The sequence below is a fragment of the Rhinatrema bivittatum genome, chromosome 14 (assembly GCF_901001135.1).
Source record: "Rhinatrema bivittatum chromosome 14, aRhiBiv1.1, whole genome shotgun sequence".
NCBI classification, from domain to species: Eukaryota; Metazoa; Chordata; class Amphibia; order Gymnophiona; family Rhinatrematidae; genus Rhinatrema; species Rhinatrema bivittatum.
In genome coordinates, this window is record NC_042628.1 from 46,411,677 (window position 1) to 46,429,570 (window position 17,894).

General features: G+C 44.8%; 1 protein-coding gene across 3 annotated transcripts in view; it reads left to right on the forward strand.

Moving 5' to 3' along the window:
- Window positions 1-17,894, forward strand: part of LOC115075753 (nmrA-like family domain-containing protein 1) — a 35,078-nt gene that overhangs the window by 3,981 nt on the left and 13,203 nt on the right. For all 3 annotated transcript variants that reach the window (XM_029576463.1, XM_029576462.1, XM_029576464.1), the window contains exons 3-4: window positions 3,100-3,349; window positions 16,088-16,278. In XM_029576463.1, the coding sequence (XP_029432323.1) occupies window positions 3,100-3,349; window positions 16,088-16,278 (441 nt within the window). The remainder of the gene's footprint in view (window positions 1-3,099; window positions 3,350-16,087; window positions 16,279-17,894) is intronic.

A 17,894-nucleotide genomic window follows, 5' to 3' on the forward strand; every position in this document is an offset into this window, starting at 1 on the left:
GAGGGTGGTGGATGCCTGGAATACCCTCCCAGAAGGGGTGATGAAGATGAGAACAGTAAATGCATAAAAAAGGCAAGACGTAAATGCTGCTCCCTAAAGGCTTGAGGCCAGAAATGAAGAAGAGGGTGCTGTAACATTTTTGCATGGGGGGTAATGTGCATGGAGCAGCAGTTATTACCCTTGACAGAACGCATGGGGATAACTTGCTTTTTGCAGCAGTTGCTACCATAAGCAAATTGCTGGGTAGACTGGGTGGCCCATTGGTCTTTATCTGCTGTCATTATTGTGTTACTATATGATAGACCCCTTGACCTCCAGGGAGCCTTTTACGGAGGGGTTTTCCTCCCTGGGGCTCTTCCTTTTAAGTCTAGTCCAGGTACCAATAAAACCATTCAAACTCCCAGATTTTTAAAAATAAAAATGTGGTGGCACTGAAGAGCAGGTGAATCAAAGTCCACAAACAATTATATAACAGTTGATAGTTCACCAAACAGTAAAAGTACAAAAATCATATCTCAGTCTATTCCAAAAATATGCTGCTGTTCTTGCAGGCAAGTCACCTCTATGGGGCAGGAACCCTCCTCCCTTGAGTCTCCCTAGGTACATTTTTCTGTAGAGCAGAAAATCTCTCTACTTCTTTTCTCTTGTGTGCTCTCTAGCAAGCTACTGGCTGACTTCTGACTGTCAGAAATTACCTTAGGATCCTTTTTCAGATGGGCAACCCTTCTTTCTGGCTCCTACCATGGACAAAATTTCCTCTGGCACACACAGTTCTCCAAGAACTCCTTCAGGAACAAAATGTGGTATATTCAGCTAGTGAGTACTCCTCCACTGGGAGAAAGCATTGCCTGGGACCTTCCCTAGAGAAGAGATGGGGCACCCTCAGGCTGCAGACTGACTTATCCCGATTCCAGTCTCAGGAATCCTACTGCTCACTCTCTGATTCCTACTGCATCACATGTGTACAAGAGCTTTGTTAAGACTAAGAGTCCTCCTGTTGGGGAGTGTCAATGCTCCAACACACTCCCACCTACACTACCGGCACGTCATGTCTGAGACCACCTGTGGCCATTACAGTAAGGGGCAGAAATGGGGGTCCCCTTACACTTACCTTTTGTGAGTATAGCCCCCCTCTGCCTTGCAGCCAGTGGAGAGACCTTTCTAAGGAAGGGATCTGAGTTCCCCTTCCCAGATGGATGGGACAATAAGTTACTGGGCATTCTTGGCTCCTGATGGAGTTTCACCTGCGAGGGCTGACGCCCCCCCCCCCCCCCCAAAGTTACTGAGAACTGTGCCGACCATTTAACAGCGCCATATCAGCAGGCGCCGTGTGCTGTACGTCGCGTGCCGAAGGGGTGCACAAAGGGGCTCTCCCCTTTGTGTACCCCTTCGTGCAATCCGTAATGCATGTTCTAGTTAATATCTTTGTAATCGGATGTCTCTCATTTTTTGTTTAATATGCCTCCTGTTATACCTTTTGCTCAAAGTATTGTAATTTGAACTTTGTAAACTGTTGTGATGGCTTTACTGAATGACTGTATATAAAACTCTACAAATAAATAAAAATAAATTAAATACCAGTAATCTTCTTCCTGCCACTAAAATATTAACACAACCACAAGAGTCAAGAGTAAAAGGGGAGAATTTTATTTGAAGTAAAATGTTCTGTTTCTACCTTTTCCCAAAAGGAACCCAAAACAGTTTACAGCCAAATATTGCAATATATCAATACACCACTTAATACATGTAATAATTAAAATCGTTAATGCAAACCTACCTTGTCCCTACTCTCACTAGGGAAATGATAGGCTGCACCACACAGCTACAGTAATGCCCCTCCACCCCAATCAATTCAATAAGTTGCCTATCAGTTGAAAACACGGCATATTAAAATACATCATAAAACTACAATATCGCAATAAGCCACATTTAAATGTCCCCCAGTAAACCACTATGGAACCAGCACCCACACACTTTGCCCCCTGAGACACTGATTTACTAACGCTTAAACCACAGCAACAAGAAAGTACCACAGACAAAACTCCCAAATGGCCGTGAAGGGACCCCCCCCCCCCCCCCAAACGATTGCTCCATCTTTATCTGGCACCAGTTTTATGGCTGGTTCTGATGACCTAATTGGTGGTTTTGGGGGGAGGGGTTGCTCTGTGCTCCCGATCTCTATGGCACTCGCGGGAGATGAGGAAGGGTGTACTGGGGGAATGCGGCTCTTATGAATGGACCTTCTTGTCTGATCTCTCTGGCTGGCGTTCAGAGAAGGGCGATCGTAAAATGCATGTACAGGCAATCCAGAGGCCTCTGTGACCCAATGGATGTGTGCATTTCATAGGGCATTCTGCCAGTGTACATGCGTATTCTATGGGATATGTTAGTAATGTATATGTGGGGGGTATTCTGGAAGATATTATAGGGTAAGTTGATGGCTCTCGTGTGATTTAGAGATTAAGCTGATGTTTGTCCGTTGCATAGGGCTGAGGAATGGACAGGAATGTGCTGAAGGGTGCATTATTTTTTTTTTATATCAAATTATTCTGCAAATAAGCATGGGTGTAGCTTACTAATTGCGGCAGTTACTACCCATAACTAATTAAGCTAGATATTTCACTTAGATGCAGTTCTAACACTGCTCTCTACATTAATGGTTTGGGTGGAAGGGAAATGGAACCAAAAGGTTACTAAGAGCCAAGAGTAAAAGATAAGTATGAGGAAAAAAAAAGGTGCGCAACTTGCTGGGCAGACTGGATGGGCCGTTTGGTCGTCTTCTGCCGTCATTTCTATGTTTCTAAATACATGCGTGCAATTGTCCCTCTAATAACTTAAGCTATGTTCTGAAGGAAAATAAGGTTTATGAGATCACTTTGTGCGTGGCCCTTATAACTTTTGTGTCTTCGTGTCCTATTTGCAGGCATGGTGGTGTGGGGGAGATGAGGATTCTGACAAGTGAGTTATTTTAGGTTTTCAGATTCACACACTTGTGTATCATGAAGACGTGCATGCCACATGTCCCTTACAGTAAAATGCATTATTTCTGGCTGAAACTTCTTGTTTTTGTAATCTGATTTTTTTTTTTTTTTTTTGCAGGGTAAGCTGGTGGCAGACATTGCCAAGAGCCTGGACTTGAAGCACGTGGTGTTCAGCGGGCTGGAGAACGTGAAGAAGTTAACGAAGGGCCAGCTCGAGGTGCCACACTTTGATGGGAAGGGAGTAGTGGAGGAGTACTTCCGAGCTATTGGGGTCCCTATGACATGCGTCCGACTTTCCTTCTACTATCAAAACTTTCTCTCTTACTTCCTACCACAGAAAACTCAAGATGGCACTGGATATGAGTTGGGTAAGGAGCTGTTTCTCTTTCTGGCAGTAGAGGGAAGGAGCCTGAGGATGGGGGAAGTTATAGAGGGTGAGCTGGGCCTGCCAGTTCAGCTAGAAAGGGTTGAGATCCTGAGGTTGCCCTTGCCCTTGACCTATGGCCATGGGTGCAACATGGCTGTAAGCCATATGGCCAGGGGGGGCTCCTGATTGGAGCTTGACTTTATAACCCCAGCCCAGTGGGCTTTGCATGGGGCCAGGCTGTCCATGATGATCTGTTGCCCAAAGGACAGGCAGGCCAGAGTGGAGCTGGCAATGGGTTTAAAGGGGCACAAGCCCAGCCTATTCACTGCCAGTGTTAGCCATATGACCCTACTAAAATGACATAATACCAGCAGTGATCAATTGCATCCTTAGATAGGAATGTCCTGAAATCAGCAATATTTATGGGGGGGAAGGGGTAATCACACTTACACAATAAATACCAGACTCCTTATAGCAAAAATTATACACAGGTAAAACATGTTTTCTTATTGCCCAGATCAGTCCAGATGCCTGTTTTTTTTCTCCCCTACCAGCAGATGGAGACAGGGAGGGAACACTTTACTTAACTGCTGGTACATAAGCCAATGTGCACCTGCAGTCTCTCAGCATTCTGAGTCTTCAGCAAATGGTAGAAGTGCAAAACCTGCAATCAGACTGAGACTAAATTGCTCCCGGGGGAGTTAGGTCCTGGATTGGGCCGCCATCCTGGTACAGTAGGGTCAGGCAGGGGTTTGGTGAACTTGGATCCTGTCTTAGAGGAGGGTTTGATAGCCAGTGTGGTGGCCCCCTCACTCCCATTCCTCTCTTGCTGACAGATCCTGCCTCCCTTCCCCTTCCCTTGAAGACTCCATTAAAGGAAAATAGTTTTTATTGTTCCTTGCTGATTGCTAGGCAGTGGTTATTTTGTTGATGTTTGGGGAAGCTGGTCTCTTGTTTTTTGTTTTGTTTTTTGTTTTGTTTTTTGTTTTTTTTTAAAGAAAGTTTGAAGAAAAAAAAAAAAAGAGTAAGCTGTTGCATCAGCAGGCCCTACCCAGCAGTATGGGCTGCTTTGGGGCCAATTGTAGGCATGGAGAGAGGAAGCGGGCAGGCTTTTCTGTGGTGGCTGGAGCTCTGCATTGCAAATATGGCCGCTCCTGCTGAGTGTGGGAAGTGCTTGGCCAATGGCAGTCGAAAGAGCAGGCTGAAAACGTTTGTGATGTGTAATGGCCTCTGTGGATGGCAGAGGGGGAGGCTTGGGACCACCTTCTCCTATGGACATTAAAAAGGCGGCTCACAAAAAAACCCCCAAAAATCCCATGATGAGGCATTATTTATAGTAATTTCTAGTCTGCTCAGTTACCAGAATCTCTTGTTCTGAGTGGATTTGGCATATATTAGAGATGCAGGAACTGAGGCCATCTTGCCTTCCTGCAGGCCATGTGGGCTCTGAGGTGGTTAATGGAAGTCCCCTGCGATTGATGCCTGTCGCAGGGGAGTTTGTGGTCTCTGAGGGCACTGTGGCAGGAGGTTTGGAGCTGCAGGCTGAGGATTCAGATTCAAACCCTTTTTCCACAGAATTTGTGCTTTTGATGCAAAAGGCCCTTCTGGAGGAAAAAAAAGCTGGTTCCTGGGGTCTTTGGGGGGGGGGGGGGGTGCAGGAGGTTCAACCACACACCAAACAAAGATTGAGCCCAGTCCACATCTGGATTTTAGTTTTGATGTGTCAGAGGACAGTGGGGAAGAGGTTCCAGGGGTCCCACTACCCAGGATCCCACTGGGACGATGATGTGGATCGTGCACCCCTGGAGGAAGGGTGGCTGCAGGTGGCTGAGAGGGATTATTCGAGAGAGGTTAATCTCTTTAAAAGAGAAGAATTGCGGAGGAAGTGTCGTCACCAGGAATGATGGAAGCTTAAATGAGAGCTCCTCCCGATGCCTGGCGATAATCCCACTACATCGCAGTAATTTGGCGATTAACTACCTTATATTCCGGAGACGGCACGACAGAGGAAACTAAGTGGATGACAACCAAGAAGAAATCTGTTGACTTTAAACAATATTCTTACCGCAAAACAGGGAAAACCCCGGAGTTTATAAAATCCAAAATGGCGGACGCCAATACGGACAATGACAGCGGGCTTGAGCCTGATGAGAACAGAGAAGCACTTGAGACAGAAGAGGCAATATCCACCAGAGCCGAATTTCGATCCTGGTTTTGTGAACTCTGGCTTGATATCAAGAACTACAAATGGGATATTATGTCGGCAATCAATGATATGAAGGAAGATATGGCTGACATAGGCAGACACCTTGACGAGACTGAAACACAGATGGAGGCCCAAGCGGAAGAAATGAAGCATATGGAACATGACATGAAAGATCTGCAAACTACTTGCAATGATTTGGCGTTAAAAATAGAAGATATGGAGAACAGAACAAGGCGAAATAACTTGCAATTTCGGGGAATACCTGAATCCAGTGAAAATGCCAATTGCGAGGAAATCATCCAACAAGTATGTGCGACCTTATTTTCGGATAATGATGGCGATACTGATAAAACAGACCACCTGGTCAAAATTGATAGAGCACATAGAGCACTAGGACAACGACAACAGAACCAAGCGCGAGATATCATAGTATGCTTCCATAATTACCAAGACAAAGAGAGGATCTATAATAAAGGGAGACAACAAGCTACCTTACAGTGGAAGGGAAATACTATAGCCATCTACGCAGATTTAGGAGCCGCCACATTGCGCAAAAGGCAAGAGATGCGTGCTATCACCGCGCTCTTATGGCAGGAAGAACTTAAATATCGCTGGCTATATTCCTTCGGGCTGCAATTTAAGGAAGGCATCACCTACAGAATCAAGGCAATGGACGAGGCAGCAAAAGTCCTGACAGATGCTGGCTACTCGGTGCAGGATGTTAAAAATTCAACTCCAACCCCGGCTATGAGAAAACCAGAACTACTGAGATGGCAACAGGTGGACCGGGGAGATCGCAGGCTGAAACTACCCCAAACCAAATGTGTCTGATACTTCACTTTCGATGCATATCCAGCATGGCTCTCTGCTTCAACGGCATGGGAGAAGACTGATACTACACGCATTTCCAGCATAGCTCCCTGCTTCAACAGCAGGGGAGAAGAAAAACAACCAATAAGGACTGTATAACATAGTCTGGGTAAAACAAATAAGCATGGGTGTAGCTTGCTTATTGCGGCGGTTACTACCCCTACTACCCCTAACTAATCAAGCTAGATATTTCAAGGGTGGGGGTGGAAGGGAAATAGAACCAAGAGCTAAGAGAAACAGATAAGTAAGAGAGAAAAAAATGTGTGAAGCTTGCTGGGCAGACTGGATGGGCCTTTTGGTCTTCTTCTGCCGTCATTTCTATGTTTCTATGTTTCTATGAAACGGAGCTCCCCCAGTTCGTCAGCCTCCAAAGATGACACTTGAGGAAGCCGGTTAATGCTTACTGTGTGTGGTTTTGTTTTGTTTTTCCTCACTATGACAATTTAATATTCAGTCCGGATTTGGAAAATAATTTTGCTATTTAGCTAAAGTCTGAGTCAGATTCCAAATGTATGTTACACTTTTTTGTTCAACTCAGTTCGTGGTTAGAGTTAACCCTATATCCTGCTGCTTTGTTTTTTTTGTAGTGGGATTGAGTGCTTGGCATTGGGAGGGATATGAGTCCCTGTTGATTTTCTTCCTATGTTATACAACAATCCTCCCTATGGGATGCTTTTTTTGGGGGTAAAGGAGAGGGAGGGAGGGAGGTTTAGGGGTGCTCTAGACTTTGTATTTACTTATATTTTATGGGTCAGTTCTACTCAGCTAATGATTCCATTACTACTGACTACCAACAGGATGGGAGGGGGGGGGGGGGCTTGATGAGATATATGACAAACTGGGGATAAATGGTTAGCTAGATGTGATGGATGTCTACAGAATTTTCTACTATATCACTATACTAATGACTGATGTTAAATTATTATCCGTGAATGTGAAAGGTCAGAATTCTTTTCGCAAACGCAAATTACTATTTAAGGAATTGCAGCAGCAGAATGTGGCTATAGCTATGATTCAGGAATCACATCTCACTGCCAGCTATTTGAATTTGATGCGCTCATCCCAATATCCTATACAGTATAGGGTGGCGGCAAAGAAGAATTCTAAATACGCTGGGGTTGGTATCCTTATGAGGAAAGACTTTGTTTTTGACAAGATTAAATGTGTGAGGGATGCGGGTGGGAGATTATATAATCGTGGTAATTTCCATAGGTGGACATAAATTCAGCTTAGCCACTGTATTCGCCTCGAATCAGGGTCAAGGGGAATTTTTTTCATACCTTGGCTGAGACCCTTGAAAACACGGTGGAAGGTCAACTTCTAATAGGGGGGGATTTCAACCTAACTCTCAACCCATCCCTAGATAATTCAAGGGGATCGGCAGTGACAACACAAAGATAGGCAGGCCCTAAAAAACTTGATGGCAGATCTTGATGTGAAGGATGTGTGGCAGACAAGATATCCTAAATCCAGAAATTATAGCTTTTACTCTTGACCCCACAACACTTACTCACGAATCGATATGATTTTGATTGATTATAGGTCTGATAAATAATATCTCTAGAACGGAGATTGATCATATCAAATGGTCAGATCATAGCCCGGTATGGGCTGAGATATCTTTCCAGTTTCTGAATAGAGGTCAACTTTATTGGAACTTAATGATTCTTTGCTTGATGACACTGAATTCGTCTGCTCCCAGGAGAACATTATTGAGGAATACTTTGCCATTAATGATACTGGAGAAGGTATCTATGTGTACGATTTGGGAGGGCCTGAAAGCAGTTTTAAGGGGTCACTTTATTGCGAGGGCATCGTATGTTAAAAAATTGAGGAATAGAGAACGGGGACTATTAATGAATCTACTGGGAGTGGCGGAACTCGCTCATTGGCGTGTTCTTCAAGGCCTAAGGGATAAATTAGTGAATCTAGATGCAGCTTCCATAGCCTTCCAGTTCTTGTTAAACAGAAATTCTTTGAAGGGGGCAACAAGGCAAGAAAACTCTTGGCCCAAAAGTTGAAGAAGCGCAAAACTCAAAATAACATAGTCAAAATTAAGGATGAACAGGGAAATATCCTATCTGGCAACCAAGAAATTAGACAGATTTTTAAATTTTTATGCTAACCTGTATAGTGCGGATGGAAATATCCATGAATCTGGTATTGACTCTTATTTATACAATACAGATATCTTAAGCTTATCGGAAACGGCGAATTAGCCTAGATAAGGAAATTACCATCCTGGAAGTACAAAATGTGATTAAACATCTTAAGCCTGGGAAATCACCAGGATTGGATGGATATATGGCCAAATTTTATCAGACCTTTGGAAAATGGCTTGTAGAACCTCTTACCTGTATGTATAATTCTTTGAGAGATGAAAGAGTAATTTCACATTCCACTAATAAGGCTGGAATTACGGTCTTAGTAAAGCCAGGCCGAGATCCATCTCTCTGCGGCTCCTACTGCCCAATATCCCTCATCAATCTCTATTTGAAGATTTTGGCTAAGATATTGGCAGATCTTGTTTTTCCTGATCAATCTGGATTTATCCCTGGAAGGATGGCTTCCGATAATGTTCGGAAGGCGGTAGACTTCATTTGGTGGGCTAAACAACGTGTTCCTGCCATATTAACTATAGATGCCGAAAAGGCGTTCGACCTTGTCCACTGGACATATTTATTTAAATTATTGGATCGGATGCAATTTGGCCCTTTATTCATTAATTGGATCACTAAACTATGACTCTCCACTGGCATGCTTGAAGATAAATGGGGGGTATTCGGAATCCTTCCAGGTGCAGACAGGGACCCATCAGGGGTGTCCCCTATCACTGCTTCTATTTGCACTTTTTTTTTTTTTAGAACCCTTCACCATCAGAATCCGCAAAAATTCTGAAATTCAAGGTATGGCTATAAATGGTTTTACATCCAAAATGGCCCTATTTGCTGCTGATATCTTGTTTTCACTTACTGATCCTGATGAGTCGCTACCGGGGATAGTAGATGAGATATCACAATTTAGCTCCATAGCGGGGTTTAAGATTGGGACAAATCGGAGATTTTAAATATCTCCGTCCCCTCTAACCAAGCAATAAATCTACAGAAGGCCTATGCCTTCAAATGGCCACCCTGGAAAATAAAATACTTGGGGATTTATCTCGGAGGCTTAGAAGATCTTTCATTTGAATTATACGCCTTTACTGGTGAAGATTTACAAAGAATTGGAGGAATGAAGTATTTTATTTATTTTTATTTATAGCTTTTATACACCGAGGTTTAGCACAAGCCTTCACCCCGGTTTACATTGAAACAAAACAATTATACATAGAACAAGTTGTGAAACGAAAGTATATGCATATAGCAGGTCATGGAACAGGTTGTAACAGGAAATAATTAAAATATCTTAAGTCAAATAACGAAAATGAATATAGAAACGAAAAACGAGGAAGGTAGGTACAAACGTGTGCTCCAAACACAAGAAAGTATGAGTGGGAAATGAAAGGAAAGAGGGGGGGGGAGAGAGATAGAAGGTAGAGGTAGGGGGGTTGGATGGGGCGGAAGGAGGGGGGAAGAGGCGAGGGGTAGGGGAAAGGGGAGGGCAAGAGGGGGGGGGCAAGGGGAGGAGGAAGGAGTAAAGAAGAGGAGAAGAGGGGAGAAGGAGGGGTGGAAGGCATCACGATTGTAATTAGCCTAAATTATCGTTGAAAGTCTGGCTGAAGATCCAAGTTTTCAGTTCTTTTTTGAATGATTTATTATCGCTGATAGTGGTGAGGTAGCATGGTAGGGCGTTCCAAAGTTTTGGCCCCGCTATGGAGATAGCTCTATTTCTGGTGTTAGTAAGCTTTGCCATGGGGTAAGCGGGTATTTCGAGTAGTCGTTTGTCGGAAGTTCTGGTGTTCCGTTGAGGTTTGTGGGGGTGGAACATTTTACTGACTGCGGAGTTATCTGTGTTGTGTACTGCGTTGTGGATGATCGTCAGGGTTTTGTATTCTATTCTCTGAATGATTGGTAGATATCATATATCGTGGTTGGGTAAGATAGCGGTGCTAAAAATGAATATTTTACCGCTTCAGACTTTGCCGATCACAGTACCACAAACAGAGCTAAAACGCTGGCAGGGAAGACTGCAGAAATTTATATGGGGGGGGGGGAATATTGTACTTCTCAAAAGGAGAGGGGGGTTTAGGGGTCCCTAATTTACTATGGTACCATACGGCGGCCCATTTATGGGTTATATTAGACTGGCACAAGACCCCAGTAGTCAAGATTTGGATAAAACTGGAGCAGGCAATGGTGGGCGATATGCCTTTACAAGCCCCTCATATGGCAACCGCGATCTACTTGGTTGTCACTAGGTATGACTTCTATGCCAATGGTAAATACCCTTGCTATATGGGATAAGTGGAAAAAGAAATTTATGGGTTTCTAAAGTTTACTCTCCACAATCCTATCTTTTTATAATCTGGCTTTTAAACCGGGGCTCCACTCAAAAGCTTTTGCCTCTTGGAAGGCTAAACAGATTCACACTATAGCACAAGTTTGGGGAATAGAGGGGATATGTTCTTTCAACGACATTTGTAGTAGATATGGAATAGGTATGTGTGAATATTTTTAGTATTTACAGCTTCGGCATTTCCTACTCACTCCACAGGTACGGGGTAGCTTACATCAAGGGGTAACCTTTTTTGAGGGGCTATGTAGGGGAGCCAATAAATTGACTAAGGCTTTTTCAAAACTTTATAGCTTCCTGTACGCTTCCTGCTAGATAAACCCCATTTTGCTACGGCATGGGAAAAAGACTTGGAATTGGATCAAGAGGGATGGAGAGTTATTTACCAGGACGTGGGGAAGGATTGGTAGCATCCTCATTAAAAGAAAACTGTTATGTTATACCGATTGCACTATAGCCCTATGCATATACACAAAATTTATCTGACTAAATCAGGGATATGCTGGAAGGGATGTCAACAGGAAGGATCTTATCTCCACATGTGGTGGTTGTGCCCCTTTTATTCAACAGTTTTGGCAGAGAATGTTTAAGTGGTTATCAGAGATGAGTCATTTAGATATGAGCTATACTGCTTGTCAGGTATTGTTCAATGTAAGAACATAAGAAAATGCCATACTGGGTCAGACCAAGGGTCCATCAAGCCCAGCATCCTGTTTCCAACAGTGGCCAATCCAGGCCATAAGAATCTGGCAAGTACCCAAAAACTGAAACCATGACCATACCTCTCTCTAAACACTTGTATTACATTTTTGTTGCAGCACGATGTGTATTAGATAAATATTGGGGTACCTCTGACGTTCCTCCTATATCGGAAATTCAGAAGAAAGTTTCCCTTCTATACAAATTAAGCAAAATCACAGCATATAAACAGAAAACCATTTTTGCTTTTAACAAAGTTTGGGATCCTTATGTTATTTGGCAGTCACTTGAGCAAAACAAAGATCTAGGGGTTGGCCTCAGACTCAGCCACTGGAATCTGTTACACCCATTGCAAACAGGCCTGAGCCATGAAACTACTGCACACTGCAGCAGGCAGCGCCAAGACCGATGGGTGTAACAGATTCCAGTGGCTGAGTCTATCTGAGAGAGGCTGAGCAACTACAGACTGGTTTAGCTTTTATAGTGGATGCCTTGTATGATTTGCTTCAGATGGAAGCCAGGAATATGGTCTTAGTGGTCTCTGCTAGGAGATTGCTCTGGTTGTGTAACTGGGCTGTGGACATATGGTACAAATCCCAGCTTGGGAATCTCCCTTTTAAAGGGAAACTGCTTTTTTGGGAGGACTTGGGAGAAGTTGCCTAAGCATCTCAGAGTCAAAGTCTCATAAATTGCCAGAAGATAAACCCTGAAATCCTTTCCCAGCAGGCAGAATTGACCAGGAAAAGATTCTTTAGTGCAGCAGTAGTTTGTGTCCAAATCAAAGTCCTTTCGGGGAAACTGTAGAGGTTCCCAAGAGGCTTTAGGTCCCTCTGCTGGTCCTAATGAGGCCTTGATTCACCTCCCAGATGTAGGCATAGGGAAGCAGTTGAACAGTGTTTACAAGGAATGGACCGAGATAACGGATCTCTGGGTTCTGTCTGTGGTAAGAGACTTTTATGCCTTAAAATTTGCTCGGCCAGTGGGTGAAGCCTTTATGGTATCTCCATGTGCTTCAAGAGTATGGAAGTCCATTACCTGCTATTAAGTTGACTTAGAAAATAGCCACTGCTGTTACTAGCAACAGTAACCTGGAACAGACTTAGTTTTTGGGTACTTGCCAGGTTCTTATGGCCTGGATTGGCCACTGTTGGAAACAGGATGCTGGGCTTGATGGACCCCTGGTCAGACCAGGTCTGACCCAGTATGGCATGTTATGTTCTTAAGCTGATGTGTCCACATTGTAGCATTTAGTTTGACTGGATGCAGTGGTTCCGGAGGAAGCGTGAAATTCAAAAAAAAAAAATATATAGGAAGGTACTTCTCAGACTATCCTAGACCTCAAAAAATAAATAAATAAATGCGTCCTTAGGGTACCTTACTTTCAAATGGAGACTTTGCACTCCGTGATCGCAGCGGTCAGGAAAGGAGAGTTTAGGAAGATCAAACATCCTCAGATTTATGGTGCTGGGAGAGTACTACCCATTTTGACTGCTTCCCTTTGGGCTAGCAATGGCTCCTTCTATGTTTTCCAAGGTAATGGTGGTAGTAGCAGGGACTCTGTGCAGGGAGGGTGTGTTGGTACATTCCCAAAACCCAGTATGGACTGCTAGAGGTCCATTTGCAGAGTAGTTCAGCTGTTTGGGTCCTTGGACTGGATAATAAAAGTTACCAAGAATAAGTTGTTTCCAGCTCAGACCTTGGAAGACCTGGGGGCTCGTTTTGAGACAGGGGAAGGTAAGATTATTTTATTTTTTTTAACAATGGGAGGGACTGTCGATTGCTGCAGTTAGTCATCCAGGGCCTGAGATTATTTGCAGGTTCTATGCTCTCTAGCATCTATGCTGGTTCTGGTTCCTTGGGCAGCTGCCCATATGAAACTGCTGCAGATGTCTCTCTTCTCCATCTGGAATCCACAATCTGAGGATCTTGAGATTTGGTTGTCTCTTTGGGGCAGCCAGATGAAGTGTTTCCTGGTGGCTCTTGCAGCCAGCTGGTGAAAAGAAATGGAATCGGAAGTTCCAGATTGGATAATGGTGACCACGGATGCCAGTTTGCACAGATGGAGGGGCAATCTGTTAGATTCAGATGGGACAGGAATGGAAGCGTCTTGAGCCATCAATTGGTTAGAAGTGAGGGCAGTCAGGAAGGTCTGCATATTCCTTCAGCTGTTACTCGAGGGCAAGGTAGCAAGACTGTTATTGGACGATGTGATAACAGTGGCATACATAAACAGAGTGGAACCAAGAACCCAGCGGTCTTCGTGGAAGTGGGAAGCTTGCTGTGCTGGGCAGAAAGCCAACAAATCCTTCAAGTGCCAACTCTCATGGAAAGGGTTGAGAACTTGCAGGTGGATTTTCTGAGTAGGCATATCTGCTGGACTCTGGGAGCTGGCAGAAGAAGCATTTTCTCTCAAGAGGACCACGTTTGGGGTGGGGGGGGGTGTCCTCAGGTGGATTTGATGGCAATGAAGTGCAATGTCAAGGCCCAGAGATCCTTCCTTCAGTCAGAGAGCCCGACTTGGAGGGTCTGGATACTCTCCCATGCATGGCCTCAAGGGGTTCTGTTGCGTTTTTCCTCCTTGGCCTCTTAAAGTAAGGCATAGCGGCAGAGGGATTCTGGTGTACCCAATGTCCATGTTCTATAGATTTGGTGAATCTGGCGGTAGGAGGCCTTTTATGGCTCTGTCCTGTGGCCGGTCTGTTACATTGGGAGCCCATATTATTGGGACAGGTGGACTGCTTTTGTCTCACAGCCTGGTTCTTGAAGGGAGAAGAGAAGATCGAGACTGAAGGGTATACAGAGGAAATCATAACAACTCTGCATCGGGCCAGGAAGACTAATATTCTAGCACAGCATTTCCCAACCAGTGTGCCTTATCTCTCTCTGGTGAGCCCTGGCAATCTTCGGTTTCTTTTTCCTTTAATAGCTGGCCTGCAGGATATCCTTCTACCAGCAGGGGGAGTCACAGAGCAGCGCTTATCTCCTGCTGCCTCTGCTTTTCCCTCTCTGCAACTGAAACTGCACCGGACCCTGTGGACTCACAAGTCCTGCTGGCCCCATGCAGTTCCCATTACAGAAGGAAATTTGGCAGAGGAGAAAGAAGCATCACCAGGTAAGTGCTTCTGGAAGGGGCAGCCAAACTTGCTAGGAAACTGGGGGAAGAGGGAAGGGAAGGTGATGAGGTAGGGGACAGAGACAGGGAAGTAAAGAGAAAGTGCTGATGCTAAGGAGGAGAGAGGGTAGGAAAGGGAAGGTGGTGGAAGGAGAGATGATGTCAAGAGGTAGAGTAGGAAGATGAAGATGCCGGGAGGTGGAGAGGGAGGAGGGGACAAAAACCACTCATCTGGACTGATCTGAGGGACTAAAGCAAAGAAAATAATTAGCCATGGAAATATTGGTTCTTCCCTCTGGTGCACTGTGCTGCTGGGGGTTATGGCTCTCAGGTCCACATTCTGCTTGTCTCACTTGCATGTCCTAAAGGTTTTTGGGAGTTATCAATTCCATCATGTTTAGCTCACCCTCCTAAGTTGAAAATACTGGAGGCTGTGGTCTGTGGGGGCTGGGAAAGCTGCTTTAAAGTAAAGCAGGTGCCGTCCTTCCCTGGTTCTTCACTCTTTGGGATAAAGAGAGGGTAACTTTCATACGCCATTTACCCAGGTGCAAGGGCCATCTAAAACTCATCCGCCCTAATGGTGTACAGGGTTCTGTGAGCTGCATTCAGCGGCAGTGTTCAGGTCAGGGGAGGACAAGAATGTGCATAGATTACCCTTTCAATTGTCTGCAAATATGTGGAAACCTTTGCCCATGGGAGGGGACAGTTTTTTTTATTTTTTTTTAAGTGACGGTATGCATGAAAACCTCAGGTAGAAAGCCCTCATGAACTTTGCAGTGTGGTGGACAGGTTGAAAATTACCCCAAATCGAGGGGGCAGGATCAGGCCAGCCTTCGGTGGCAGAAGTGGGTGTTTGCAGGTGATGGAGGTCAGCCTGCATAGGACACCTGCAGTCCTGATCCACTTCTGACGCCAGAAGTAGGTTCTGGCCAGAGGACGCCCCCACCCGAGGCCTATCCGGCATTTACTGCTATGCAAATACATTACCCGTCTGAGTTATTGCTCACCCCATGCCAGCCACACACAGCTGATCCGGCCCCATGATGTGCAGCGTGGAGTTTCACCAAGCTGGAACCTCTTTGAACTGTGGCAGGTTTCTTCCTTTGCCCCAGTGCAGCCAGAGTGGAGGATAGAGGCAGCCACCTGGCTCTGACCTGGTACCTTTTTAAGAAAATGGCCACTGTGGCATGCAATGGGTTGCAGTTCTGATTTTTATTTTTTTTTTCCCTAAGAAAGTCAGACCTGCACCCCCTTATACACCATAGGGTAAAACAGAGACTGGCTCTGTTTGAGGACTAGATGACAACCCTGCTTGTGCAGGAGTCTCTGGGATCATTTCTATAGACTTTCCTCAGCGGTGGTTCTTGGCCTGCGGTGTAACTGTGGTGTTGGTATTGCAGCTCTGCCCATGGGAGATGTTCCTATGGATGGCTTTTCTGTCTGTGACCTTGGCCCTGTCGTCGTCAGTGTGCTGAAGGCCCCAGAACAATACATTGGAAAGGACATTGGGCTCAGCGCCGAGAAGCTCACGATAGAACAGTACGCGGCCATCATGTCCAAACACATTGGGAAGCCACTGAAGGATGCCAAGGTGAGGAGGAACCGGGTTCAGGTGGATTAGAAGTGGAAGGACACTTTTTTTCCTGTAAGGTTTCAAATGATGGAAACTTAAGGACAAGTTTTAGGGAGAAATAGACCAAAAAGAGTGCAAAAAGCTTGCTTCCGTCAATCTGACAGTTTTGAAACGGCACATCTTTGCTAAAGGTTTTCAAGTTCCTGCAACTTCTGAAAAGAAAAACAGTTACAGAAAAAACCTGAAAACAATCTTCTGTGGGATGTTGTCTGATCTCTTATATTTTAGAACAAAGCCCGGTAGTGCTTTTTGGACACCTTTTCCCTGCAGTTTTTCAATGGATGTTTTTCCCTTTTGGGAAGATGCAGGAACTGAAATCCTTAGGAAAAAGAGATGCTATTTTGAAATTGTGCAAGCAAGGGCTCACTCTCCCCTTGCTTCTGATATTTTTTTGCAGGACGGGGTGGGGAGGCGCAGGGCGGTAGTTTGGGCTCTGTCACTAGACATGGAGCCATAGCCCTAATCTAGGCTTGGATTAAAGGGGTTGGAGAGTGGCTGTCCCAGGGTAGATGTCTGAGGGAGGGGTTGCCCTAGTTGGACATGCAGTTAGCACCTCAATAATAAGCAGCCTGAACAGGAAAAAGGGGCAGGGCTCCTTGGGGAGGTATGTAAGCATGTGCTGGCTCAAACTCCCCCCTCCCCCCACTGATAAACTATGAATATGCATGAAATAGATTTGCATACAACTGAGGCAGTATGCATGCATAGTCATTAGAGGATATTCTGAAAAATCGACTCCTTAAGGTCTTTTTGTGTCTGTCCCAGGCCTGCTTGAATTCTGGCTCCCTAAGAAAAAGTATTTTCTCATTCCTCTTTTGAGCTTCCACCCCTTCAGCACCATGTATTGACTCTTTCTCCTTGCATGGTAAATGTTTCCTCTGATACTTTGTTGAAGCCTGCTAGATATTTGGGGGTCAATACTGAAATGCTACTTAACTAGATAAGTAGGTCTTGTCCAGCTAAGTGGTAGTCTCTAAATATCTGGCTACGTTCAGCGGTCACCACTGAGCAGGCTAAGTATTTATCCAGCTAAGTAGATAGCCGGATAGCTTGGGGCAGGCAATGGGCTGATCAATGGGCAACCTCTTGTTATCGTAACCAGATAAGTGCCTATATGCAGCCTAATTCAGTTAACGATGTGAGAGCTGCTCAATAGCAGGTCCGAAATTATCCAGATATAAAAGTTAGTGAGTAGCTAACTAGAACTTATCCGGTTATATTCTGCTGCATAGCTGTGCCGCTGACGATCCAGATAGCTTTGAATATTGGGCCCTTGAATGTTTCTCTTTCTTCTAGAGTACATTTTTAATTCCCATTGTGGTGGTCCTCCATCTTGCCAATGTCCTATTGGAGATGTGTGCTTAAAGCAGGGGTGGTCAACTCTAGTCCTCAAGGTCTGATTTTCAGCATATCCCTACTAAATTGCATGAAATCTGCATGTATTGCCTTTCATTGTATGCAAATCTTATCTCATGCATATGCATTGAAGATATCCTGAAAACCAGAGCTGGTTGTAGCTCTTAAGGACTGGAGTTGGCTATCCCTGATTTTAGTGTTCAGCAGGGTCAGACCAG